This window comes from Lytechinus pictus, chromosome 3 (assembly GCF_037042905.1).
Source record: "Lytechinus pictus isolate F3 Inbred chromosome 3, Lp3.0, whole genome shotgun sequence".
In the NCBI taxonomy this organism is placed as follows: Eukaryota; Metazoa; Echinodermata; class Echinoidea; order Temnopleuroida; family Toxopneustidae; genus Lytechinus; species Lytechinus pictus.
In genome coordinates, this window is record NC_087247.1 from 4,204,880 (window position 1) to 4,226,777 (window position 21,898).

A 21,898-nucleotide genomic window follows, 5' to 3' on the forward strand; every position below is an offset into this window, starting at 1 on the left:
GCAATATAAATCGTTATGACAATAACTTGGTGTCAGAGTGGCTTGTCATTTTCCATTACAACACACACCCCCACGCACACAAAATGATCATCACAAAAAAATATGTTCTGTAAAGAATGGGAATAAAATGGAATTATTTTCAGGGTGCCGTAACACAAATGTTAACGATCAATCGCAAAATGAAATGGCCTATCTAGATCATCGTTGCATGTGCATTTTGCTCGATAGACTGACTTGGAACCAATCAGAATTGCTCTTTCAAATAAGTGATAAATCATTAACCTTTGTGCTACAGGAACCATGCAGGTCTCAAGCGCAATCACCTCACCAGTTTCTCACACAAATATTGTCAATAGTCAATGTTGGTCTGAAACATGCACACACATTGAATTTTGACATCACTGATCACACACCATTAAAAACAGGTACTTAAAAAAATAAAATACCAATAAAAAACATCCCTAAAACATATTTTGAAGATGGAAAGTCCATGCATCTCCTATCTTATATTTCATGCGATGACTTTGTAAAAAAATAAATAAAAAATAATAAGCCCATGACCCAGCGTGCAAGTCAATATTTTCCAAATATGAAACCAGAATTTTAGGGTAGAAATAACAAAAATAGTAATATATGCAGCATTTATCTGCTTATTTATCCAGTATATCAGATGAAACTCTATCAGCTTTAAAATGATAGGTCTGTCTGTTGTATTTTTGATTAAGTTATATAATTATTATGCAGTGCATCCCTGACTGAGATCCCATATCATATTATATTTATTGAATTAGAAGCATTAACTAACACTTTAATTATGTATGTTAGAGGTATTTTTACTGTGTGAAATTAGATTTTTGTGAAAAAAAAATTCTTCAGAATTTAATCATGATCTGCTTTTTATTATTACTGTAATTAGAAACATCAAGTTTAGAGGGTAATTTGTATGTGGCTATTAGAATGTTGGAATTAAACATCTTGCATACGGTGACCTCCAAAGGACAAGACTTGTTATTACAAATAGCAATTTGATATAAAAATTAAAATGTAAATGTGTAATAAGCAATGAGCAGTATTGGGCATAGCTGAGAAACTGAAAAGGATGAGACTGTCACAGTGATTGCGTCTCTGTGACTCAAAATTAAAAAGGAAATACAGACAATGCAACAATATGATCTGTCCAGTAGTACTGGTATATAGTAATTTATTCTTCTGTACAAATGACAATTTCTGTAATAATATACAGTATTACACAATAAGAATAATAACATCATATCATGTATATCATATCTAAACATGTTCATTATAAAGCCTCTTTTTAGAAAAACAAAAATGATTTCAGTAATATATTAGGTAAATAGGATAAACATAAATATATCATTTCATCTATAACAGGACATTTGAAAAATTTGTGACATGAAAAATACATTGATTTGATCTGTTCACAAAATACCTATAAAACAAGACGTTTTGGTTCTAGAAAGGCCCATGCAGCGTTTGGAGGCTGCATTTTTCAAATAAATAACATTCACCATACAAGATTAATAGACTCATGTACAAAAAGGCTGTTACATTACTATTTACATATACAATGTTTTTTGACAATTTCTTCGAAGATGTCTTAAGTACTATTTTATGTCAAGTACAACAGTCTAAAATAAATGAATTACCTTTCTTATAAGAATAAATGGATTAACTTTTTTATTTTCATATCATGACGATAAATACATTTCTCTAAATCATGCACAACACAGTCTTACCCTACTTTAATAGGTTTATTCCTCTCAGATAACCAACCCATTTTTTCTGCTCTTGAATGAAAAATCAAAGCTCCCACTGTTCCCATTACAATTTTTTCGGGGGGGGGGGTGGGGGGGTTGGGGGTATGTATAAACATATTTTCTAAACAGTTGGGGGTTGAAAAGAAGCAAGTACTGAATCTGAATAATAGATCAACAATTCTCAATAACTTTTACAATTGTGAGTTTAAAAATTTGAACATTATAAGATCTGACAATATAATAATATACTTGTGTGTATATACATATCACTCTTCACAGGGGTTATCATAGAATAGTTAAAATCTGTTGAAGTGAGTTTAAAAATGGAAGATAAGGTACTTGGCAAGAAAGTTCTAATTAGTTTAAGAAGAAAAATCCCAAAAAATATTACATTTGATTCTCAGGGTTTTCACCTCTTGGTCTCGTATTGTATCAAAGTGTAATCGTTGCTAACAAACACTTGAAAATAATTCCAAGAGATCATCATCACCTGTACAGAATACATCCTTTATAAGCTCCAACTTATTTTACACAATCTAACAATCACCTTCATAATTATAGAAAACTACGACTACTCAGATTTTACCTTTTTTATGAAATGAAATTAAGTCTGGACTTCAAGCCTGCCCTTAAAGATTTAATAACTCAAAATCAAGAAATGGAACAGGGGAATAAAATTCAGAATACGATCTTTGTAAATAGTTTATTTTATATACAATCACTACATTAAGTTTGGGTTTGGGTAGGAAGATTTTACATGCTTACAATATGCATATATTCAATGGGAGCAAGGGTTACCCTAGCAAGTGCCCTGTAATTTGTTGTTGTTTTTGTTGTAAACTTTGCCCTAACAACATGTGTGTTTCACAACAGCAGGTTTCTACATTACATCATTATAGAAATGTGAACAATCAATACCTGGCACAACAAAGTGAGTTTTCAATTAAATAAGGATCAGACCACCCAGAAGTAAAATAGAGTAAGAATTGGAAAGGAGGAGTACTGACAATTGGAGTACTGCAATTATAGTTAAGTGTTAGATTTCCAGGGCCCCGTCTTACAAAGAGTTACGATTGATCCGATCAATCTCAAGTATATGGAAATCCACCAATGTCATAATTTTTTTCTTTTGGAAATTTGCTCAATATCCATTGGAAACAAAGAGAGGCGTACTGAATTGTCAAGAAAACAGAGAATGTATGAATATATGTCATCTCTAGAAAAATATTTTGAACAAACATGTATTTCAGATGTTGACGTAGCTGGCTTTCCATAGTTGCAATTGATCGGATCAATTGCAACTCTTTTGTAAGATGGGCCCCAGGTCCCCCATCACATAAAGGTTAGTGATTGATGATGATGAAGGTGATTTCAATGATTGATCACACATAATGATCAATGCAATCAATCGTGAAAATCAGCCCCATTTTTAAAGCTTTATATCACAGGGCCCTAGGTTCAATCCACACGCACACCAAGAAAACCCATTCATCACCAATCTATAATGTGTACTTCAAAGTAACTTTTTGGAATATATTCATTGGTATGACTTAAGAATATCATTTAATCTTAAGGGAGTGTACTGGAAAAAATCCTGTAATAGATTATTGATTTTTATTAAGAAAGTCTGTTATTCCAAAACATGCAAATTGCGTATATACTTCATGAATCGGAAAATGAAAAGGGTCATTGATCAGAACAGTTGGGGCATTATTCCACAAGTTTGTTATTCTGAAAATGAAAAGTGGATTGTTGCTACAAAAATACCTTATGAACTATATAAAAGTTTAGTTCATTTCGACGGTCAAACTTTCAAAATAACTTTTTTCGTTGGTTTTGGATGTAATAAACCTTCCCAGTATTTGAATCTTCAGAAAAACAAGCTACATATACTAGCAACCATTAAAGGCCATCATAAAATCAAAAGAGATGTATACTGGAGTATGTGTCAAAAGGGTATTTGGTACACATGGAATCTAGAAATATAAAATATCATTGTATATTCAAACAGATCAAAGTAAGCAACATTTTGAGTTGAACGAAGGAATAAAAATACTTGGACATACTGATGCGATATTTTCTGATACAATGTTTTGAATTGAGATAAGAAAAGAGTTTAGTCCTTGAATTGAACAAAATATATGGAAATTAATTACTAAAAGTATGATAATTATTGAGTTAAAAATAAACATTGCAGAAAATTATGAAAATATTGTAGAGTTGAATGTTAACAGAGTATCATTTTTCATTAGAATAAAATGTCTTTTTTCAATACAAGTAAATATACATGTAATGGACTTGTTTTAATAAATGAAGATTTAATTTACAAAAATACAAATATCACAAATGTTCACCCTCATGGCTACAAACAGCATATGACAATATTGATAACACTCTCATAAGCTCAACTTCTCTCACTCTTTCTCTTGGCAAGCTCTGTATCTGGACTTAAAATATCAAAATTGAGAAATGCACTCTCGGCAAAATATAGTAATCCACTTAATATTTGGCATGCACATTTCAAAAGTAAATATTTTGGTTAGCAAGACTTCACAAAATGAAGAATAAAAGCAAAGTAATGAATAAATAATTATGCAGGATAAAAGAAGAGGCTTTATATATATCTCAATTGATTTAAAATAAGAGTTGAGGAACAGTTGTAACTACAAAAATTTTAACTAAAGATGAAAGATGCATGCACGCCAACAAAATAAAAAGGCATTGCAGACACTTGGTCCCGATCTCATTCAACAAAGAAATCGTCACAGCATACTCTCATTTTGCCGTCAACGAAAAAAAGATACAAAACTTTCATTTACACTTCAAAATATTGACACTAACAAAAAAGAGCAATGACATAATGTAGTAGCACCAAATTAAAAAATAAAACCAGCATGTCAATCTTGCACATTTTGAAGTTTGGTTGATATTGCCTCTATCTGTCTAACGTACGTTGTCTTCTTACTTGATTTCTCTCTAGTCTAGTCATCTCGTTCTTCAATTATTGCACTGATGTTGTCCAACTAAAAAGAAAACAAAAGAAAAACAAAAAAACTGCTTTACCAAGACCAAGCGATGACAAAAATATCAGTAGAAAACAATTCACAAACTTCCTTTAAATTATTTCCAAATTAGTTCTCATAAACAGCAAAAGAGCCGCCATAGATTGCTATTGGGTTTAACATCATGTTTTGGTGATTTAATGTGATCAACCTGAATATCTCCAATTTCAGATATCTCCATGTCATATAAAAAAAAACTGTTGATATCAATATACAAGGATTCTCCCGATTAGCCAATGGAATCCACCATATGGCAGATTCAGATATATAAATATCAGGTAAAATTAAATTTTATAATAATAATATAGGGTATTTATATTGCGCACATATCCACCTTGTTAGGTGCTCAAGGCGCTCCTATATTACCCGGCTAAGCTAGGCGTTCATAGCGCACACAGCTTTTTAAGGAATTACTTCCTACCTGTACCCATTTACCTCACCTGGGTTGAGTGCAGCACATTGTGGATCAGTTTCTTGCCGAAGGAAATTACGCCATGGCTGAGATTCGAACCCACGACCCTCTGTTTCATAGTCCGAAGACTAATCCACTGGGCCACAATGCTCCAGGTGCAGATTTTTTAATGAACATTGAAAATATTTACATTCAGTAGGTTTTCTTCAATGGACTGCTTTCATAACACCCAAGGTATTCAGGTATTATTTCATTTTTTGTTTGTGATGTTACCTTTACTTATATCAATTTTCAACTATACTTCTAGCATTGTTTATATATATGTTTATATGGAGCATAAAATACTACCTACATCTATTTCTATACTTCATTATATAAAAGTTATAAAACTGAACAAAGAGACTCTATATCTAGTTGTAAATGTTCATTAAAAATTTCATTTTTCTTTTATTTAGCCACATCCGAAAATGCCTTAATCAATGAGGGCAATTTCAGATGGGAAAAGGATCAAGTTCAGATCTTTTCTTATTGTCTCCAAAAACACCTCTGAAAATAATACTGTCAAATCAAAACCTTCCAATGGCAAGAAACAATTATATTCTATTAAGAATGGTTAAGCGGATCACTTACCATATCTGTATGTTCTTTGGTGTACTCGTACAACTGATAAAGCATTCCCAGTCTGCTAAAATGGGTAGAAAATTCCTAAAACAAAAATGGAATAAGACAAATTGACTTATAAATAATATTATTGTAATGAGAGCAATAAATGACAAAAAAGTAGCAAAATGTGACCAGCTACCTCAAATCAAAACAGGCAGTTGACAAAAAATTTAATCTTTTTCTTTTATTGCACTTCTGGAATACAGACTATCAGCTTTCAAATGGTAAATGCCTCACCTAGATTGTTGAACACGTGGATATAGCAAAGTGGAGAGGTATCAAATCTGTAGTCCTACATAAAATCTTTAACCATAATCTTTCTTGAATTATGTGTACATCAGCCTGGGGTAGTTCAGATGTGTGCTCAGGGATTCAGCACTCATAACACAGAAATGCACATAATTTTTTGCGACTGATAATCGCCATCAGGTGAAAGGAGTTCCTATTCATTTGAAGTTCAAAATGTTTTACACCAACATCGGTGGGTGAAATATATTGCATTTTACTGCTACTCATATCCGTCATTAATTGTAGTTACATAATAGCTTCACTTCGAGTAAAAAAAAAAATAGTCATACAAGAGAACATTTCATCATGCATCCTGTCAATGATTTTTTACTGTCAAACTTGCTCTATGCCAATCAGATGCAAGGATTTCAGTAGCTTATAACAGATGTCAGTGAAAATCACTGACACAGCAAGCTTTGATGAAGCTACCCCCCCCCCCCCCTTCCACCCGTGTCCTTTCTATGGCTATAACTTACATTGGTAATTTGCTGGCTTTCTTCTTCAAGCTGAGAAGGGGATACCTCTGGCAAGTCTGCAATGGCATTGAAATATCCTTCGATCATCTCAATATACCTTGGAAGCTCTGGCCTGTACAGGATCCTGTTTAACGACGCATCCTGGGGACGAAAAAAAAAAGAGTTGGGAAATATAAATATTGATGAGAATAGAGGACAATAATAATAATCCACTTTTATATAGCCCTTAATACATCGGAACAATGTCTCTAGCCGGATCGTGGCATGGCCGCACACAAATAGTGCACATTCTCCGCCCCTGGGGAGTATTCCAACATGAGTTCCACACTAATTTGCTAGGCATATACTGCATAGGCTTTTGCATAATACTGGTTACACATTGAACACCCGGGTGGAGAGTGGTAAAGTATGGATTGAAGCCTTGCCAAAGGACGCTAGGCCGTGGTGGGATTCGATCACACGACCCTCTGACTACAAGGCGATCGTCAAAACCACTAGACCACGACGGGCCCTCCAATGCGAGTGGATCCATCATGAAATTTAAACCAGTTCATTGTACATCAATCTTAATTTTTTTTGGGGGGGTGTAATATTTTATTGAGGGTAAAATAAAATAGACTAAGTGGCAAAAAGACCAATTACAAATTAAGCAACAGGTTTAGCATTATGATTGTAAGGCAATAGAATGGATCAATCACTCTCAACCACATAATTCATCCATAAGAAATGATCTGCAATCGCAACATAGGCAATTTTGTATGCATGTTCATATGCACCTGCTCATACACATCACATAGATCTACTGAAGATAGCAGTCTTAACTTCAAAAAAACTATTCAACACAGGTTACATTACTTACCAGATTATAGGTAGGAATGTTCTTTTTGCATGCATTATCTAGCATGTTGGTGAGAACATTGATGCAGTAATCGGTCGTCCGTGATTGTTGCATATCAAAGATGTAAGATGGATGGGAGATGGCCGTTACCCAGAAACGAAGAGCAAGGCTGTGTGTCAGAAAAAAACAGTGTATTACATTTAAGTAAAGATTCAATAAACTGTAGGCTTCAATTAAGCATGAGGTTACATATGACTCTCCAAAATAATTGAAATATGTCAATATATTGTCAAACCAGGTTTCCCAACTGTTTTCATTCACAATACTTGGCCAGGTGACCAGATATCCAATACCATTATTTAGATTTAAGGTTGCTGAGGTAATTACTTTTTTTTGGCTGGGGGGTACTCCATCAAAGTCATCTCAGAAAGCCAAACTATTGAATTGTTTTAAATGTGGCTGCCTTTGATGACTACGTCTACAGATAATAATAAAAGCGGAACAAATATATTGATAAAGGTTTGATAAAAAAATAATTACTGGTGAAGGTTTCATGAAAATCTGTTAATGAATTGTGTGGAGTTATGAATTTTTGAAATTTAGATTTTGTGAGGTCACAAGCGGATATGAATTTTTTTAGATATCAATTTTTCTCAAAAAATTGAAAGTGATTTTATTTGTGCTGGGGATATAACACAAGGCACATCATTTAATACCCCCTTCTATTAGAAAAATATGTTGTATTCCATTAAAAAATTGAATTTATGGAATTTATATTACATGATATACCGGGGAGCTGCTCACATATGACATCACAAATTTAAGTTTTTTAAAATCATCTCTCTCTTATTTTTTGATGGAACTTCATCAAACATTCACCAAGATTTTATCAAAACCAACTTACCATCAGGGTGAACTTCCCCTTTAACCCTTCACTACGACTTGAGGAGTAACACATATCACAAGGAGGGCAAGCCTTACCTATTGGTTTTCCATGCAGCAGCTACATTGTCCTTGAGATTACTGTTCTCTTCGGCTTGAGCGTCGTAGAAATCAAAGAGATACTTGATGTGAACGGGTAAACTAGACTGGCCTGAAGGTAGCGAGAAGGTAGCATCTAAGAACTCATCTAGGAAAGGCTGGACGGCATTCTGAAATCAATTAAAAACACATGAAAAATGGCATGGCCTGTTTTTCGTTCAGCAAGAAATTCGTCCACATTGGGCTGCACAGGACCCAGCTTCATTTTTTTCCTCTGATTTGTGAAAAAAAGCTCACTTTCTAAACATGGATTTTCAAAATTCATTCCCCCTGATTTTACAACAATATATAGATATCGAATCCCTGTTCACCCCATCCCCCCCCCCCTCATCACTACTGTTCAACTTCAAGACTGAACGAAGCAAAGGACATTTCTAAAATCATACCTTGGTTACGAGGAGTCTTGAGGTATAGACTTCTTTTATGAGCTTGGGCTTGTGGTCTATCTTGTGGCCCTTCTTGCTCTTACCATTGCTGTTCATAGCACTACTCTCCTCTTTCACCTGAATTAATAAAACAACATGAAGAATTTAAAGAAGGAATAAAAGGATGAAGAAATTTTTTTTTGGGGGGGGATTACCTGGCAAAATGTCAAAATAGGCCCCATTAACTTCAAAAGAGACCCCCTACATCAATGAATGAAGAGAAGAAGAAACATATAGAAATCATACAGAAAACAGTCATCTTGTTCCTTGGTCTACAATGTGGAGTATACAACTATGTGGTGCATAGAAGTAGAAGAACAAGAAAGGAATGTAAAAAAAAGAACAGAAATTCCACAAATGAAAAGAGAAGAAAAAGAGAAAAAGAAAAGGAAGAATAAAAAGATATGAAAGGAAAATGGAAAGGGAATGAAAAATGGATTGGGAAAGGGAAAAAGAATTGAAAGGAGAAGGGAAGGAATGAATTCAATGAACTGAAAAGAAAAGAGAAGAAAAGAAAAGAGAAAAAAGAAAAGAAAATCTAAAAAGAAACTAAATGAAATGGAAAGAAATGAAAGTGAAAATTAAAGTGAAAAAAAAATAAAAAGATAGATAGATAAATAAATAAGTAAGTAAATAAATAAATAATGGCCAACTGGAAATAGAAAAAAAATGAAGAAAATTGAAAAAAAAAAATGAATTGAATATTCCAAACAATCTTACCAAGTGCCACATGAAATTAAATGAAAATAAGATTTAAAAAAAAATAAGTGGAGAAAAAATGGAAAAAGAAATGAAATGAAGAATAAAGATAATTGAAATAAAATAAAATCTTAAAAAATGAAATGAAAAGTGTGAATGGACTTACCAAGTGCCACATCTGCTTTCCCTCCTCTGGATCTGCATCAATTTGAGTATACTCCCAAGATGTACGAACATTGTTCACAGCTGGGACTGCAAGAGCTGAAGTACAGAAAAGCAGAGAAACACATTATATTATCAGAGACTCCAACTCTCCCGCTTTCGGTGGGAGATCTCCCGCCGAAAGCCCATTTTCCCCAAATCTCGCGCAAATCAAGTTGGAGTCTCCAGTTTGCTTGGGGATCCAGGCGGGAGAATCTCCGATCAGAGGGTGCTTGGGGTTGGAGTCTCTGTATTATAGATTCCTAGCAAACTTCAACTCCATGCATTGTTCATTTAGCTTACAGCACAGGCATTGCAATTCAAAGATTGTTTAATATGGTATTTTTGCTCTTTATATCCTGTTTATTCTTGCAGTACTGGTGACTTTATTAATTTAGCTTGCAAGAAAAGTTCCGTGACATTTGCTCTGGCGATATTTCCCCCGATGGAAAATCTGCACATAATTATAGCCAAACATAACACCTAACCTCCAAAATCAATTTAACCCAAATCATTATCTTTACATTATTCTGAACCAAAAAACACTATTACAATCCTAACCCTATGCCCGCTGAGATACTAAGACTGGAGCAAAAGATGCAGGAGCAAATGTTGTGTCACCGCACAAACACACCTGTTTATACTCAATTCATTATTTTGGGTGAAAGAGTATTTAAATCATGAAAAATATATAAGGCACTGAAATCAATATTTAGGCTTTTAAAATTACTTTTAAAGGATTTTAGGACTGTGCACATCAAGACCAATCACCTTTTGATATATTTTGCTTGCCACTGTTTAATTACTTTTGGAAGATGCATAGAATCAAAAGCATTTAATCAAACCAGTCAAAACTTGATTTCTTATTATCAGTTAGAAGCTTTTTCCTCTCTATTAAAAAACAGAGGAGTATCCATTATGTAATTGTTTGTCATTGACATTGTTAAAAGCTACTGAAATCATGATACACCTTGTATTATAAAAGAAAATCATAAATAAGACGCTGATGTACAGTGCGTCACAGAAAAAACAAAACCAAGATTTATCGATGATTTGTCATAACTTAATCACAAACACAATAGACAAATGACCTATCATTGTAAAGTTGAGAGTCTCCTCTTTCATTTAAAATAACTTAGTATTTATCATTCATGCATGAGAGAGCAAGAACAATTTGAAGAAAGGAAACCAAAAAGTCATTTGGGGGGCGGTATCTGAGTTTCAAAAAGAAAATCACATTTTTAAAAAGTTCAATATCTGCTCTTTAATTTGCTAGCTAAATCGTAGAAAATGGTCAAGAAATAATATATAGCTTTGTTATTTCTTGACCATTTTCTACAATTTAGCTAGCAAATGAAAGAACAGATATTGAACTTTTTAGGAATGTGATTTTCTTTTTGAAACCCCCCGCCAAATAACTTTTTGCTATCCTTTTTTCAAATTGTGTTTACTCACTCATGCGTGGATGAGAAATCTTGTATGTTATACCATCTGAAAGAACATTTTCTAAGCTTTACAATGATAGGTCATTTGTCTATTTTATTTGTGATTAAGTTATGATAAATCATCGCTAAACCTCGGTTTCGTTTTTTGTGGGACGCACTGTATAACGAGCTCCTGTATTCTGATCACCCCCTGTTCATTTTGTTTACGTCTGTTGTATCCCAATGACACATTCTTTATCGTATTTAATGGGAACACAAAACTAAAGCATGAAATAAGTGCACATAATGAACATAATAGCATAAAGAAAATTTGAACTTTTACAACTACCGTAGATAAACCACAGATTTTTGTTTAAGTCTATGCTACATTCATAAATGCTTTTGCGTTGAACATTAATGTCTATAGATGCCGCATGATGCCGAGCAGGAACCCTACTCATGAAAAAGTTTGGGCTTTGTTAAGGTGGCTTTAATATGCCAAAGGTCAGATTATGGGCAGTTTCCTTTTAAAATGTCTGTCCAACATCGGTCAGATTTTATTGAAGAAGAATCATGGACATAGGTCAAAAGAAAGACATGTTCTAATATATTTCAGTTGCTATTTCATTATTCTTGTTTTTTCACTTAATGAAGATATCACAATTCGCAACCAATATTCTGGACTCTGGTCTAATCTCTTGATTTACTATGCATAGCCAGATCTATATGAGTCTACTTTCTGAAAAGTAAATATATAATTAAGTTGATTATCGATTTTGGTACTATAATGGTTCAAGCGTTAAAAAAAATCTTTTTTTTTCCAATGCTAAAAGGTACAAAATAAACAATTTATGATATTTGTCAAAAAAGTTTAACCACAGATTTAAACCAAGGTTTTAGTTACATCACCGTTGAAAATACTGGCCAATGTAATTTACCCGTAAGCAACAAAGCCCCCACCCCCATTTCAGAATTTCAGATTAATATAATCTACAGTATATTCAGATAAATTGATATACAGTTACAAAAACAGAATATTTATATATCAAATGCAGATCATTATAATGTGTCCTGCATACACATACATGTATATTCAGATGCAGAATAAATGGGGAAAATGAAGCATGATTAGAAGTACAATGCAAAAAATGCAACAGAAAAAAAATATTAACACCTGCTTATATGGATAGCATATTAGGAAAACACATCAATTATTGAAAGGTCACAGAAGTAGTTTTAATTGCAATAAAAAAGCTCAAAAACCAAAATAGCAACCCAGTGAGAGATAAGCAATGTGAAGTAGCGTAGAATGACAATTTCACCTTAAAAGCAATGAATTACATAGATAGCAAACTAAAGCCATGTCTACTGGATGGTAAGAAAGGTGAAGTCTGTTATTGGCATTTAATGATCGGGTCAATATGGCAAATTTGAGAGATATTATTATAAAATGAAGGTCTGATCTGAGCAGAAAGTTTAATTTAGTGTTGTTGGTTACCTATTTTATTTGATTTTATTTGTCAAAGTTTCTTTTGTCCTCCCTCCTCTCTTTATCCCTCCTCTTTTTATCTCTCCTCCTCTCTTTCTGTCTCTCTCTTTCACACCTAATCTCACTTACCAATTTCTTTTCTCCTCTCAGTCTCTCGTGTGTCTGTGTTCCCATCTTTATTTCTACCTCTCTGTATCCACCAATCTCTTCACCCTCTCTCTCCCCCTCTCTCTCACACACACTCTCTCTCTCTCCCTCTCTCTCTCTCTGAAGTAAACCTGACTATTTCAAATTCCTATACAAATCAAAACATATATATATATACATATATATATACTAATAAGCCAGTTATCTAGGTTTTAAATCCAGTTTAGTCCCTGACTACGGGGATGGCCAGATTCCCCTCGCACTCACAGAGATCACCCTCACCCCTGCTTTCCGATGCATCCTCCTTTCCTCATCCCAACCTCCCTATTCTAATCCACCATCAATAAAACAAAAATATTGCAGAAATTGAAATGCAACAGAATTTCAATCTAACTAAACATTAATGAGAGTGCAACATTCCACTAAAAAAGATAAATTTTATTTAAATAAGCTTTACTCCTCTATTAAAAGTAATTTTCTATTTGTCTCTAAAACACCCCATCTGCAAGCTATCAAAAGTATGGGGTATAGGCTATCTATTATTAAGAAAAATCAAGTTTTCTTTCTTCGAAATGATAAGGGCTAATAAGCATTGGCTCCCCTGTACATGTATCTACATTGAGTAAGAATACAGTGTCATTGTGTTAGAAGAATATTAATGAAAAATAAATTACATTATATGAATATTTCAATTTGCTAAAATGATATGCCTTCCCGTGTGCAATACTACTACAGAGATCTGCTCAGATCAAAAGGAAATGAGTATAATGTAGCTACATGTTTATATGCTGGGTATTATGGCTGGTTTTCACAGGCGTGTGATAAGGCCAATAGACGTCCAAAGTTTGGGGCGTTCACATTTTAAGCTCAAATAAGTTTGTTAATCATTCTTGCTTGCTGGAAAATGGTTACAAGAAATTACAAACTTATTTGAAATAAAATTCATGCTGAAAGACAGATCTGGGACCAGTTTCATAAAACTTGTTACAATAACAAATTTGCAATAACAGTTTTAAGCTACTGAAATCATTCTGTTTGATTGGCTGAATCAGCTGATAGTAATCTTGTTGCAGAAATTGTGCATTTTTTTGTCATAACAAGTCTTTATGAATAAAGAAACAGGACCCTGTGTAATATATATTTAGCATCTTTTGGAGACATTTTGGCAGTGTGATGCAATTTTTTTCGTGTTGAAAATCAGTTCCGTTCCTAAGCCTGTGAAAAGCAGCCTTTTTAATTATTGATAACTTTTTGATTTATTTGTGGAAGGCTATGATATGGACTGAAGCCTCACCATTTAACTTCACATACTGAGCATGGTTTCTGTCCATAGACAAAGGGGAATAGCATTCTGATAACCTTGGCACATCTGAGGAAAATGAACAGGCAACCATTTGAGTTTCAAACATTTTATACAAAAAATAACAGATATACAATTCAACTGTTTGATTGATCACACACGATGGAAAATACAACAAATACTCTCTCTTATACAGAAAAATGCTGTCTTGATCATTCCGAACTGATATTTAACAATAATTAATTCATTATTTTTAAGCTAAGAGCTGGTTTGTACTATCACTTCATTGAGATAATTTTCCATTGATATAAATAATGAGAAAAGGGGTTAAATGTTTAATATAGTTTGTATATTCCATTCTAGCTTTATTTGTCATAGAAACATAATTTTAGAGGCTGCCAATAGGTGCTTAACTATACTAGCAATCACTGGTGCAAATTAATTCCAAAAAACAACCCATTAATACATCTTAGTGAAGAATCACAAACATGAATTATTTTCCTCCCAAAGAGTATTACTTGCCTCAGAATCAAATGGAAGAAAATATCAATAATGGGACATCATTACTTATTGTCAGGATTTCCAACAAGGCCATTACTGTCATCAGCATTAATGGGCTATAAAAGCATTATTTCAAGTAGCCTAAAAATAATAAACTCTCCAACTAAAAACAAATTGGCAACACAACATAACCACTGGGTATATCAACTAAAATTAATATATAAGAAGAAAACAATTATCTGTCTAAAAAGCATTATTGCAGAAAGCTAAAAATGAATACATTGTATATAAAAAATCAAATCTGACAACACGTCATCAATTGCAATACTGTATGTGATACTAGAATTAAAATGGGCCTATCAACTATATAAGCATAAACATGTATAAGAAAAAGAAACGCCCGACTTTAAAACATTACAGGGAGACAACAAATAAGCTTTACAAACGAACAATCTGAAAAACACAACATGACTTGCAATAATTGGGCCTATTATCTACTTTAAGATATACGAAGAAGAGTATTAGTAGATTTACAAGAAAATAACACAAGAAGCCATCAATCTGAAAGAAAGCACAAAAATTCTGAAGAAAAGTGTCGCAGGGGGCAAAAATAGTGAGTACGAATAGACTTGTGCAACAAATCAGTATGAACAGTAACTTCCCAATTAAGAAAACAGACAATTAAAAAATTGTTAACAAACAGGAATTTTAGTCACATAACTTTCTTTGGCTTTCTAGACAAATTGAATTCCTTTCAATTCAGTGAAACATTTCACTTATTGAAACATCCCAAAAAATAGGAATAAGTAATCTATTGAAATACTGATATCTATTAAATGTATCACATTAGATACATTATTTCATAATCTTCTTAAATTCCACAAGCATCAATGAGCACTATGCTAAACAGTACACCATAAATGCACATATAGATTGAGCTTCTTTAAATATATCAATGCATATACTCACATGAGTAGGCAAGTTCTGCTTTATCCAACACCAGAGGGCCAGAAAACTCTTGATTTGTCCCATCTTGCTTCTTGACAATGGCTACCGAAGAACCATTGGATATCTGCTCAACAAAACACAAAGATTTAACCCATGCTCAAGTGTCAAGCACATGGTTTTTAATATGCAATCCCACTACCGACCTTAAATGCTGTGAATTGGCTGTAAATATATCCATGGTATATTTGATGTATTCTGTCGCACAAAAGACTGATTCGGTCATGCTTTTTTTAGTGTTGTAATCTATCTGTGCTTTTTGTTGTGATCCAGCTATCCTTTATAAACACAACATCAAAAGTAAGTTCCCCCTACAGAACCTCATAAACTCTTCCAGAGTAACAAATCATTCAAGTTTAAACTAAGCATGAGGTATAGCTAGAGTTGTTTGGAAGCAGATTCTCGAAAAATTAGTGACTTCCGTGACTTAATGGCCGAATAAGCACAACAAAAACATACAATGATTATTTTTATTTTTTAATGCAATATCTGCCCTTTAATGACATGTTTTGTGAAAATGGCAAAAATGCTGTATCTGATTGTATCTTGCTTGAATCTGATTGGCTAAAAAACAAGTTTGTCAGTAAAATCACTATTGGCTCTGTGAAACAATTCCCAAATAGCTTTAAATATCCCACCACTGCCACCAAGAATACAAAAGCAAAAATAAAGTAGGTTATCCATTTTCACTTCTGAAACACTTCAGAATATATCTATATCAGGTGTAAATCTTGAAAAATATATGCATGGATTTGAACTTTAAATCAATCATTTATCTCTAGCGTAAACCCTGCATGGGTTAGCACTGACTTGTATGACATACTTTAAGAACCTTAAAATGCATTTCATCCGCAAATCATTTAAAACCAAATTTGAGCAGTCACAGAGAGCGATAATTTCTAAATCAAGCATTCTCAATCAATATTTATTTTGTTGAAGTGAGTCAAATATAGTGAAATAAAACTTGTTAAAAACCATGGATGCTGAAATATCAAAAAGTATAAACATGTGCATTGATTATACCTTTGAAAATGTGTGATCTAATGCATTGGTTATTTTGCTTGATACAGATACGTTTTTAAATTTTTTTCATGCACAAATTGTCATTCTACAAGTAAATGTGACGTTCCAGTGATGTTAGCAACTGACCTTATAAGCTTTGATGGTGTTAGTTTTGATCCAGTGGCCTCTAGTATCAGTAATTGAATCTCTATCTCTCAGAACCAGCTGACCCATACGTCCATTTAGAAGCACTGTATATTGAGAAAAAGTATTAATAAAACAACTTTTACAAATGATGATTAATCATACACATTTAATATGCCAATAAGTTTTATACATATCTCTAAATTGTATCACTATCATCTGTTTTAAGAAAATATTTTGATTGAATTGGCTTCACCTATGCAGAATGTAGCATTTTCTTTTTCCAATTCACCTCTCATCTGTATCTTTTAAACCTTTTTTGCATGCCTGATTTTTTCCTCTCTACAAACTCTTCTTTATTTTAAGCTAAGCAGACTTGAGAATTAGTTTTTTTTTTCATTTATTATATCAAAAACTTGTAATAACCTCTTAAATCCGCAAGGTGGAAGTTTGTAATACTATCACTATACGTACAATGTCTAGTTTCAACCCCTCATACATCTTTTAGCAGCCATAGCAGAAATACCTAATCTGCATAGCAACTTGATGCATATGCAATACAGTCTACTTCACTTGACCTAAGTTGCTGTTCAGTCTGTCGTTTGCAGTTGATAGCATCTAATATTTACTGTTTTCTACTTACCCAAGTCTACTTCATTTGACCTGAGTTGCTGTGCGGTCTGTGGTTTACAGTAGATAGCATTTAATATTTACTGTTTTCTACTTACCCAAGTCTACTTCATTTGACCTGAGCTGCTGTGCTGTCTGTCTTTTGCAGTACATAGCATCTAATATCTTTTGTTTGGCTTGGGTGATAGTATCAACATCCAGTACTTTGACCTGTTCCAAGACCTTGTGTTCCTTGTCTACGATATGCAGGGTCTGTTTATAAATGTCCAAATCAGAACATGAATTAGAATAAGTTTTCATTTTCATATTCTTTGTTCTTCATATCTTGTATATTCTTATTTCTTTCCTTTGTCTTTTCTTAGCACTTTGTGAAAACTTTTAAGGGCATAATGAATTTTGTATATTATTATAATTATCTAACTTCTTGTATGTCTACATTATCACACCATCAAATGACTAGGTTGATGCTTAATTGTGCATTGTAACAGTGAAGAGGACACATATTTTGGAGTGCTACCCCTGTCCCACTCATATGTACAAAGATCACTTCAACAAAGTCAGATCTCCCTTGCATAATAAAATTTGATTAGAATACAACCTTATTGAAGATTGGTACAATAAGTTGAATTCCTGCACAGATTGGTGACAAATGATGATATATGATAAAATGAAGTAGAAGGCTATTGATGTAATAGTCAGCAATTGAAAAATGTGAAACAAATAAAAAGACAGAGGCGGAATATAGGGACGATGAATAGCTTCCTACGCATTAATAAAACAAATTATTACAAAAAATAGGGACACAGCTGTAGGAATCTTTCACCAGAAGTAAAGACGTAAGTCCAATCCTCATTTTCCTCCCTTCTTACTTTATTTCACAAATTGCTCAAGCTATAAAAATTCGACAGCATTACAACTTTTAGAAAACAAATCCAAATCATGTCAGACAGGTCAAATATGTAGGACAAGGTACATATCTTCTGGAATGACCAGTTTCCTGGAAGCCATATTGATTGCTATCTTACCACATCTTCAAATTCCACATCCTCGTCTAGAAGATAGTCAAAGTTGAGAGAGAAATGAGCTTGACCGGTGATAGCATCTACTGGTCCTTTGTCTACTTGACCCTTGATAGCTTGGTACAACACATACAGAGGGTACGCTACTTGTTTCTGAGAAAAACAACGAATGAAAAAGTAATGATGTTGATTTCATCAGTCTTTCAATGGCATAGCATTTGTTTCATCTGAGGAATAGAAATAGCAAAAATGGCAGTAAGGAAAGAAGACCAATTGTCAATTCTAGTAAAATATTCAAGAACTGTAGTTTTATTTAGAAAATCATGAACGGAAAACAAATTGAAGGCAAGAGAGGATGAGGGTGAAAATGGAAAATCTGGATTGAAAATATTGAGGAGATGATGGGCAGAAAGAAAAATGAATGTTGTGAGATTGTACTGGTCAGAGAAAGATGGAAACCCATGACATCCAACCTCTTCAAAGAAAAGAAACAATGGTAAGATAAGGTAAGTTAAGTTAATCTGTTACTAGCAGGTGAAAATAACTGTATTCAAAGGAGCACTTCCATCACTCCAATACACAAAATGCCTAAAGATAAATTTGCTTCAAATTATCTTTTGAACTTTTTCCTCAATATATTCATGTTAATATTATATTTTGATTACTGCTCCAGGAAGATGAAAGGATATCACTATAAATCCTGGTGGGTGTTTCATAAAGCTGTTCGTAAGTTAAGAGCGACTTTAAGAATGACTGGTGATCCTTTCTTGTGGTAAATGATATATTCATTGGCAATGATTAAGCGCGTAAGAAAGGATCACCAGTCGTTCTTAACTTACGAACAGCTTTATGAAACGGCCCCCTGATCTGTGTGCAACCAATGAGAAAGATATTCCTTTAACTTGTCAGATTATGTAATTTCAAATTGCAGTGATCTCATTCTCATAACTGCCGTAACTTTGAATTTCTTTCAAACAATTTTGTTTTTCTTAGATGGGCAACATTGCAAATTGGAGTAAAATATGATCAGATGGATTTTCGACTGTGCACAATAGAAATTTATGCCTCCACCAATGTGTTTGATTTTGTTTAATTTAGTCAGATTTAACTCGCCTAGAATGATTCATTACAAAACATTTAAGTTTTGGAAATATTACTGCAGTGCGTATGGCTACCCCTAATCAACAGGGTCAAAACTGGATTTAATACGTTGGACTAGCGACTGACCATAGACCTACTCACCTGTAGATGCTTATACATACACAGTGCTACCCAGTTTGATAGAAGCTTCTCAAGTATACTCTGCACACTGTAAACAAAGACAATATTACACATTATCATCTATATAGAGCGTTATTAGCGATGCATTAAAAACATGTATTTTGGTCTGCATCAATTGCCCGTGCAGTATCAGAGCTTATCCCTATAAAGTATATTACGAAGGATGAATAATAGGTCAATTATGACTTTTTTTCAATATATTTTTGTAAACAATGTTATAGTTACAGAAAAGGTAAATGGGTTATCTCTAATAACACTAAATCAAGGCTCTATAATGTGAGGCTTAATTGCCGATCCTCAAACTGATTTCTATGATTAATTGTGTATAATTACTCACAAAAATCAGCCTCATATCAATCACTAAGATTTATTCCACGCCCCTGATCTACTAACAGAGAATTTAAGGAGAAAATCAGATAGATTTTCAATAATCAAACCCAATTCTAAGGATGCAATCTGTTATTTACACCACAATATCAAGGAATTATTCTCTCTATCTCTTTTGAATGTTATCAAACAAACAACACAACTGGAGAAGACTTCTTTTTACGACAGTTGTCCTAACATGTAAGGTGTGCTTTATTCCGTTAGCGAGTTTTGGGTGGCTGTCCCAAAAGTAAATTTCCCCTTAACTTTTTAAAAGTTGCTTACCTTTTGAAGAGTTGTTTGAGTCTATTTTCATCTGAATCTTCTATTTTGTCTGCCATCAATGTCAGCGTAACCCTGGAAGTAGTATTGAATATATATAGGTATTTACTATTACCTATTTTATCTTTCTACCTACCTATTTATCTAGTTATTAAGAGAATTCTTTCATTTATGTGAAATGACTTGATTGATTTATTCATGAATTGCTGTTTTCTCCACATTTTTATAGCTGTTCTGTATACATATTGCAGAGTTTTTGAAAATTGGCAAAGAAAATGGCAAATTTAGTCTATTCAATTCTTTAGTACATAAAACAGCTTTAAACTTGTGAATTTTGTCAAATTTGAACAGCTTTGCTCACTATTAGATCACTTCATGCTTATACCATCAAGTTAAATAAACTCAATCTTTTCTGAAATCACATGATTCATTTTTTTTATTTAGATAATTCATTCAACATTATTTTAATAATTCATGTATTCATTTTGGCATTATTCATTGCAATACCTGATTTAATTAAGGTTTGAACATTATACTTCTTTGTTCGAAAATACCTTGAGTAATCACAATGTTACCATGCCTGAGGATGGAGTAGCAGGCACGAGGTATGGCGATATGTTAAGGTTAGTAAAGGCTTAAACTTTGAAGCTTTTAATCCCTCACATAATCTCATTACAAATTCATAATTGGGCAAAAAAAAATTCAAACAAAAATTTTTAAAAAGGACAGAAGTATACAAATACAGTACAATTCTTATGCAAGATTAATCATATGAATATCTAATACATCAGTGTAATTATCGAGTGGAAATGAACTTACTCAGTGAGATAATCAAATCGTCCTTCCGTGGTTAGAATCGTTGAAATTAGTGAAGCAATGTTTACTCTGTAAGTAAGAGAACAAAGCTTGTATGAGAATAGGTGAATACCTGAACGAGACTTAGAATTGAAACTCTGGAAAACAATTGTGGAAGTAAAATATGGTTTCGTATCTTAATTAAATAACATATAGTCCTGATTAATCTAATTCAGAGTGATGTCAAACTCTATTCTTACAAAATGAAATATCAACCAATGTCAAATGCATAATCTCACATTTTGGTGGGAAATACAAAAGATACTATCCTTACAATGAGTAAATTAGCACTAATTGGTTCATACGTAATCTACAATGCAAAGAGTGAACCTCAGTGGACCGACATGACACTTCTTCACTAAATCTCATTCTGAATTTCCCCAATATGATTGTTGTACATCTCAAGATAAATATTTGCAATTTTTTCTGTCATTATTATGCTGTTCAGATAATTATGGCGTAAGGGCTGATTCCTCTTCCCTTTTCCTTATACTTCACCCCCTCTCTACCTCTTTATCTATTTTCCGGCCTTCTCCCGTTTTCCTATTTCTTCTCTTCTTCCAAACCTTT

The 21,898-nt window shown here is 33.2% G+C and overlaps 1 protein-coding gene across 1 annotated transcript in view; it reads right to left on the reverse strand.

Moving 5' to 3' along the window:
* Nucleotides 1–1,169: 1,169 nt before the first annotated feature.
* Nucleotides 1,170–21,898, reverse strand: part of LOC129257961 (plexin-A4-like) — a 53,539-nt gene continuing 32,810 nt past the window's right edge. The window contains exons 17-31 of the mRNA XM_064097899.1: nt 21,293–21,358; nt 20,477–20,548; nt 19,787–19,853; nt 18,551–18,697; nt 17,624–17,777; nt 16,899–17,002; nt 15,714–15,816; nt 14,238–14,312; nt 9,849–9,943; nt 8,945–9,061; nt 8,499–8,668; nt 7,539–7,686; nt 6,680–6,820; nt 5,883–5,957; nt 1,170–4,801 (exon numbers count right to left, since the gene is read on the reverse strand). Of these exons, the coding sequence (XP_063953969.1) occupies nt 4,760–4,801; nt 5,883–5,957; nt 6,680–6,820; nt 7,539–7,686; nt 8,499–8,668; nt 8,945–9,061; nt 9,849–9,943; nt 14,238–14,312; nt 15,714–15,816; nt 16,899–17,002; nt 17,624–17,777; nt 18,551–18,697; nt 19,787–19,853; nt 20,477–20,548; nt 21,293–21,358 (1,576 nt within the window). The 3' untranslated portion in view covers nt 1,170–4,759. The remainder of the gene's footprint in view (nt 4,802–5,882; nt 5,958–6,679; nt 6,821–7,538; nt 7,687–8,498; nt 8,669–8,944; nt 9,062–9,848; nt 9,944–14,237; nt 14,313–15,713; nt 15,817–16,898; nt 17,003–17,623; nt 17,778–18,550; nt 18,698–19,786; nt 19,854–20,476; nt 20,549–21,292; nt 21,359–21,898) is intronic.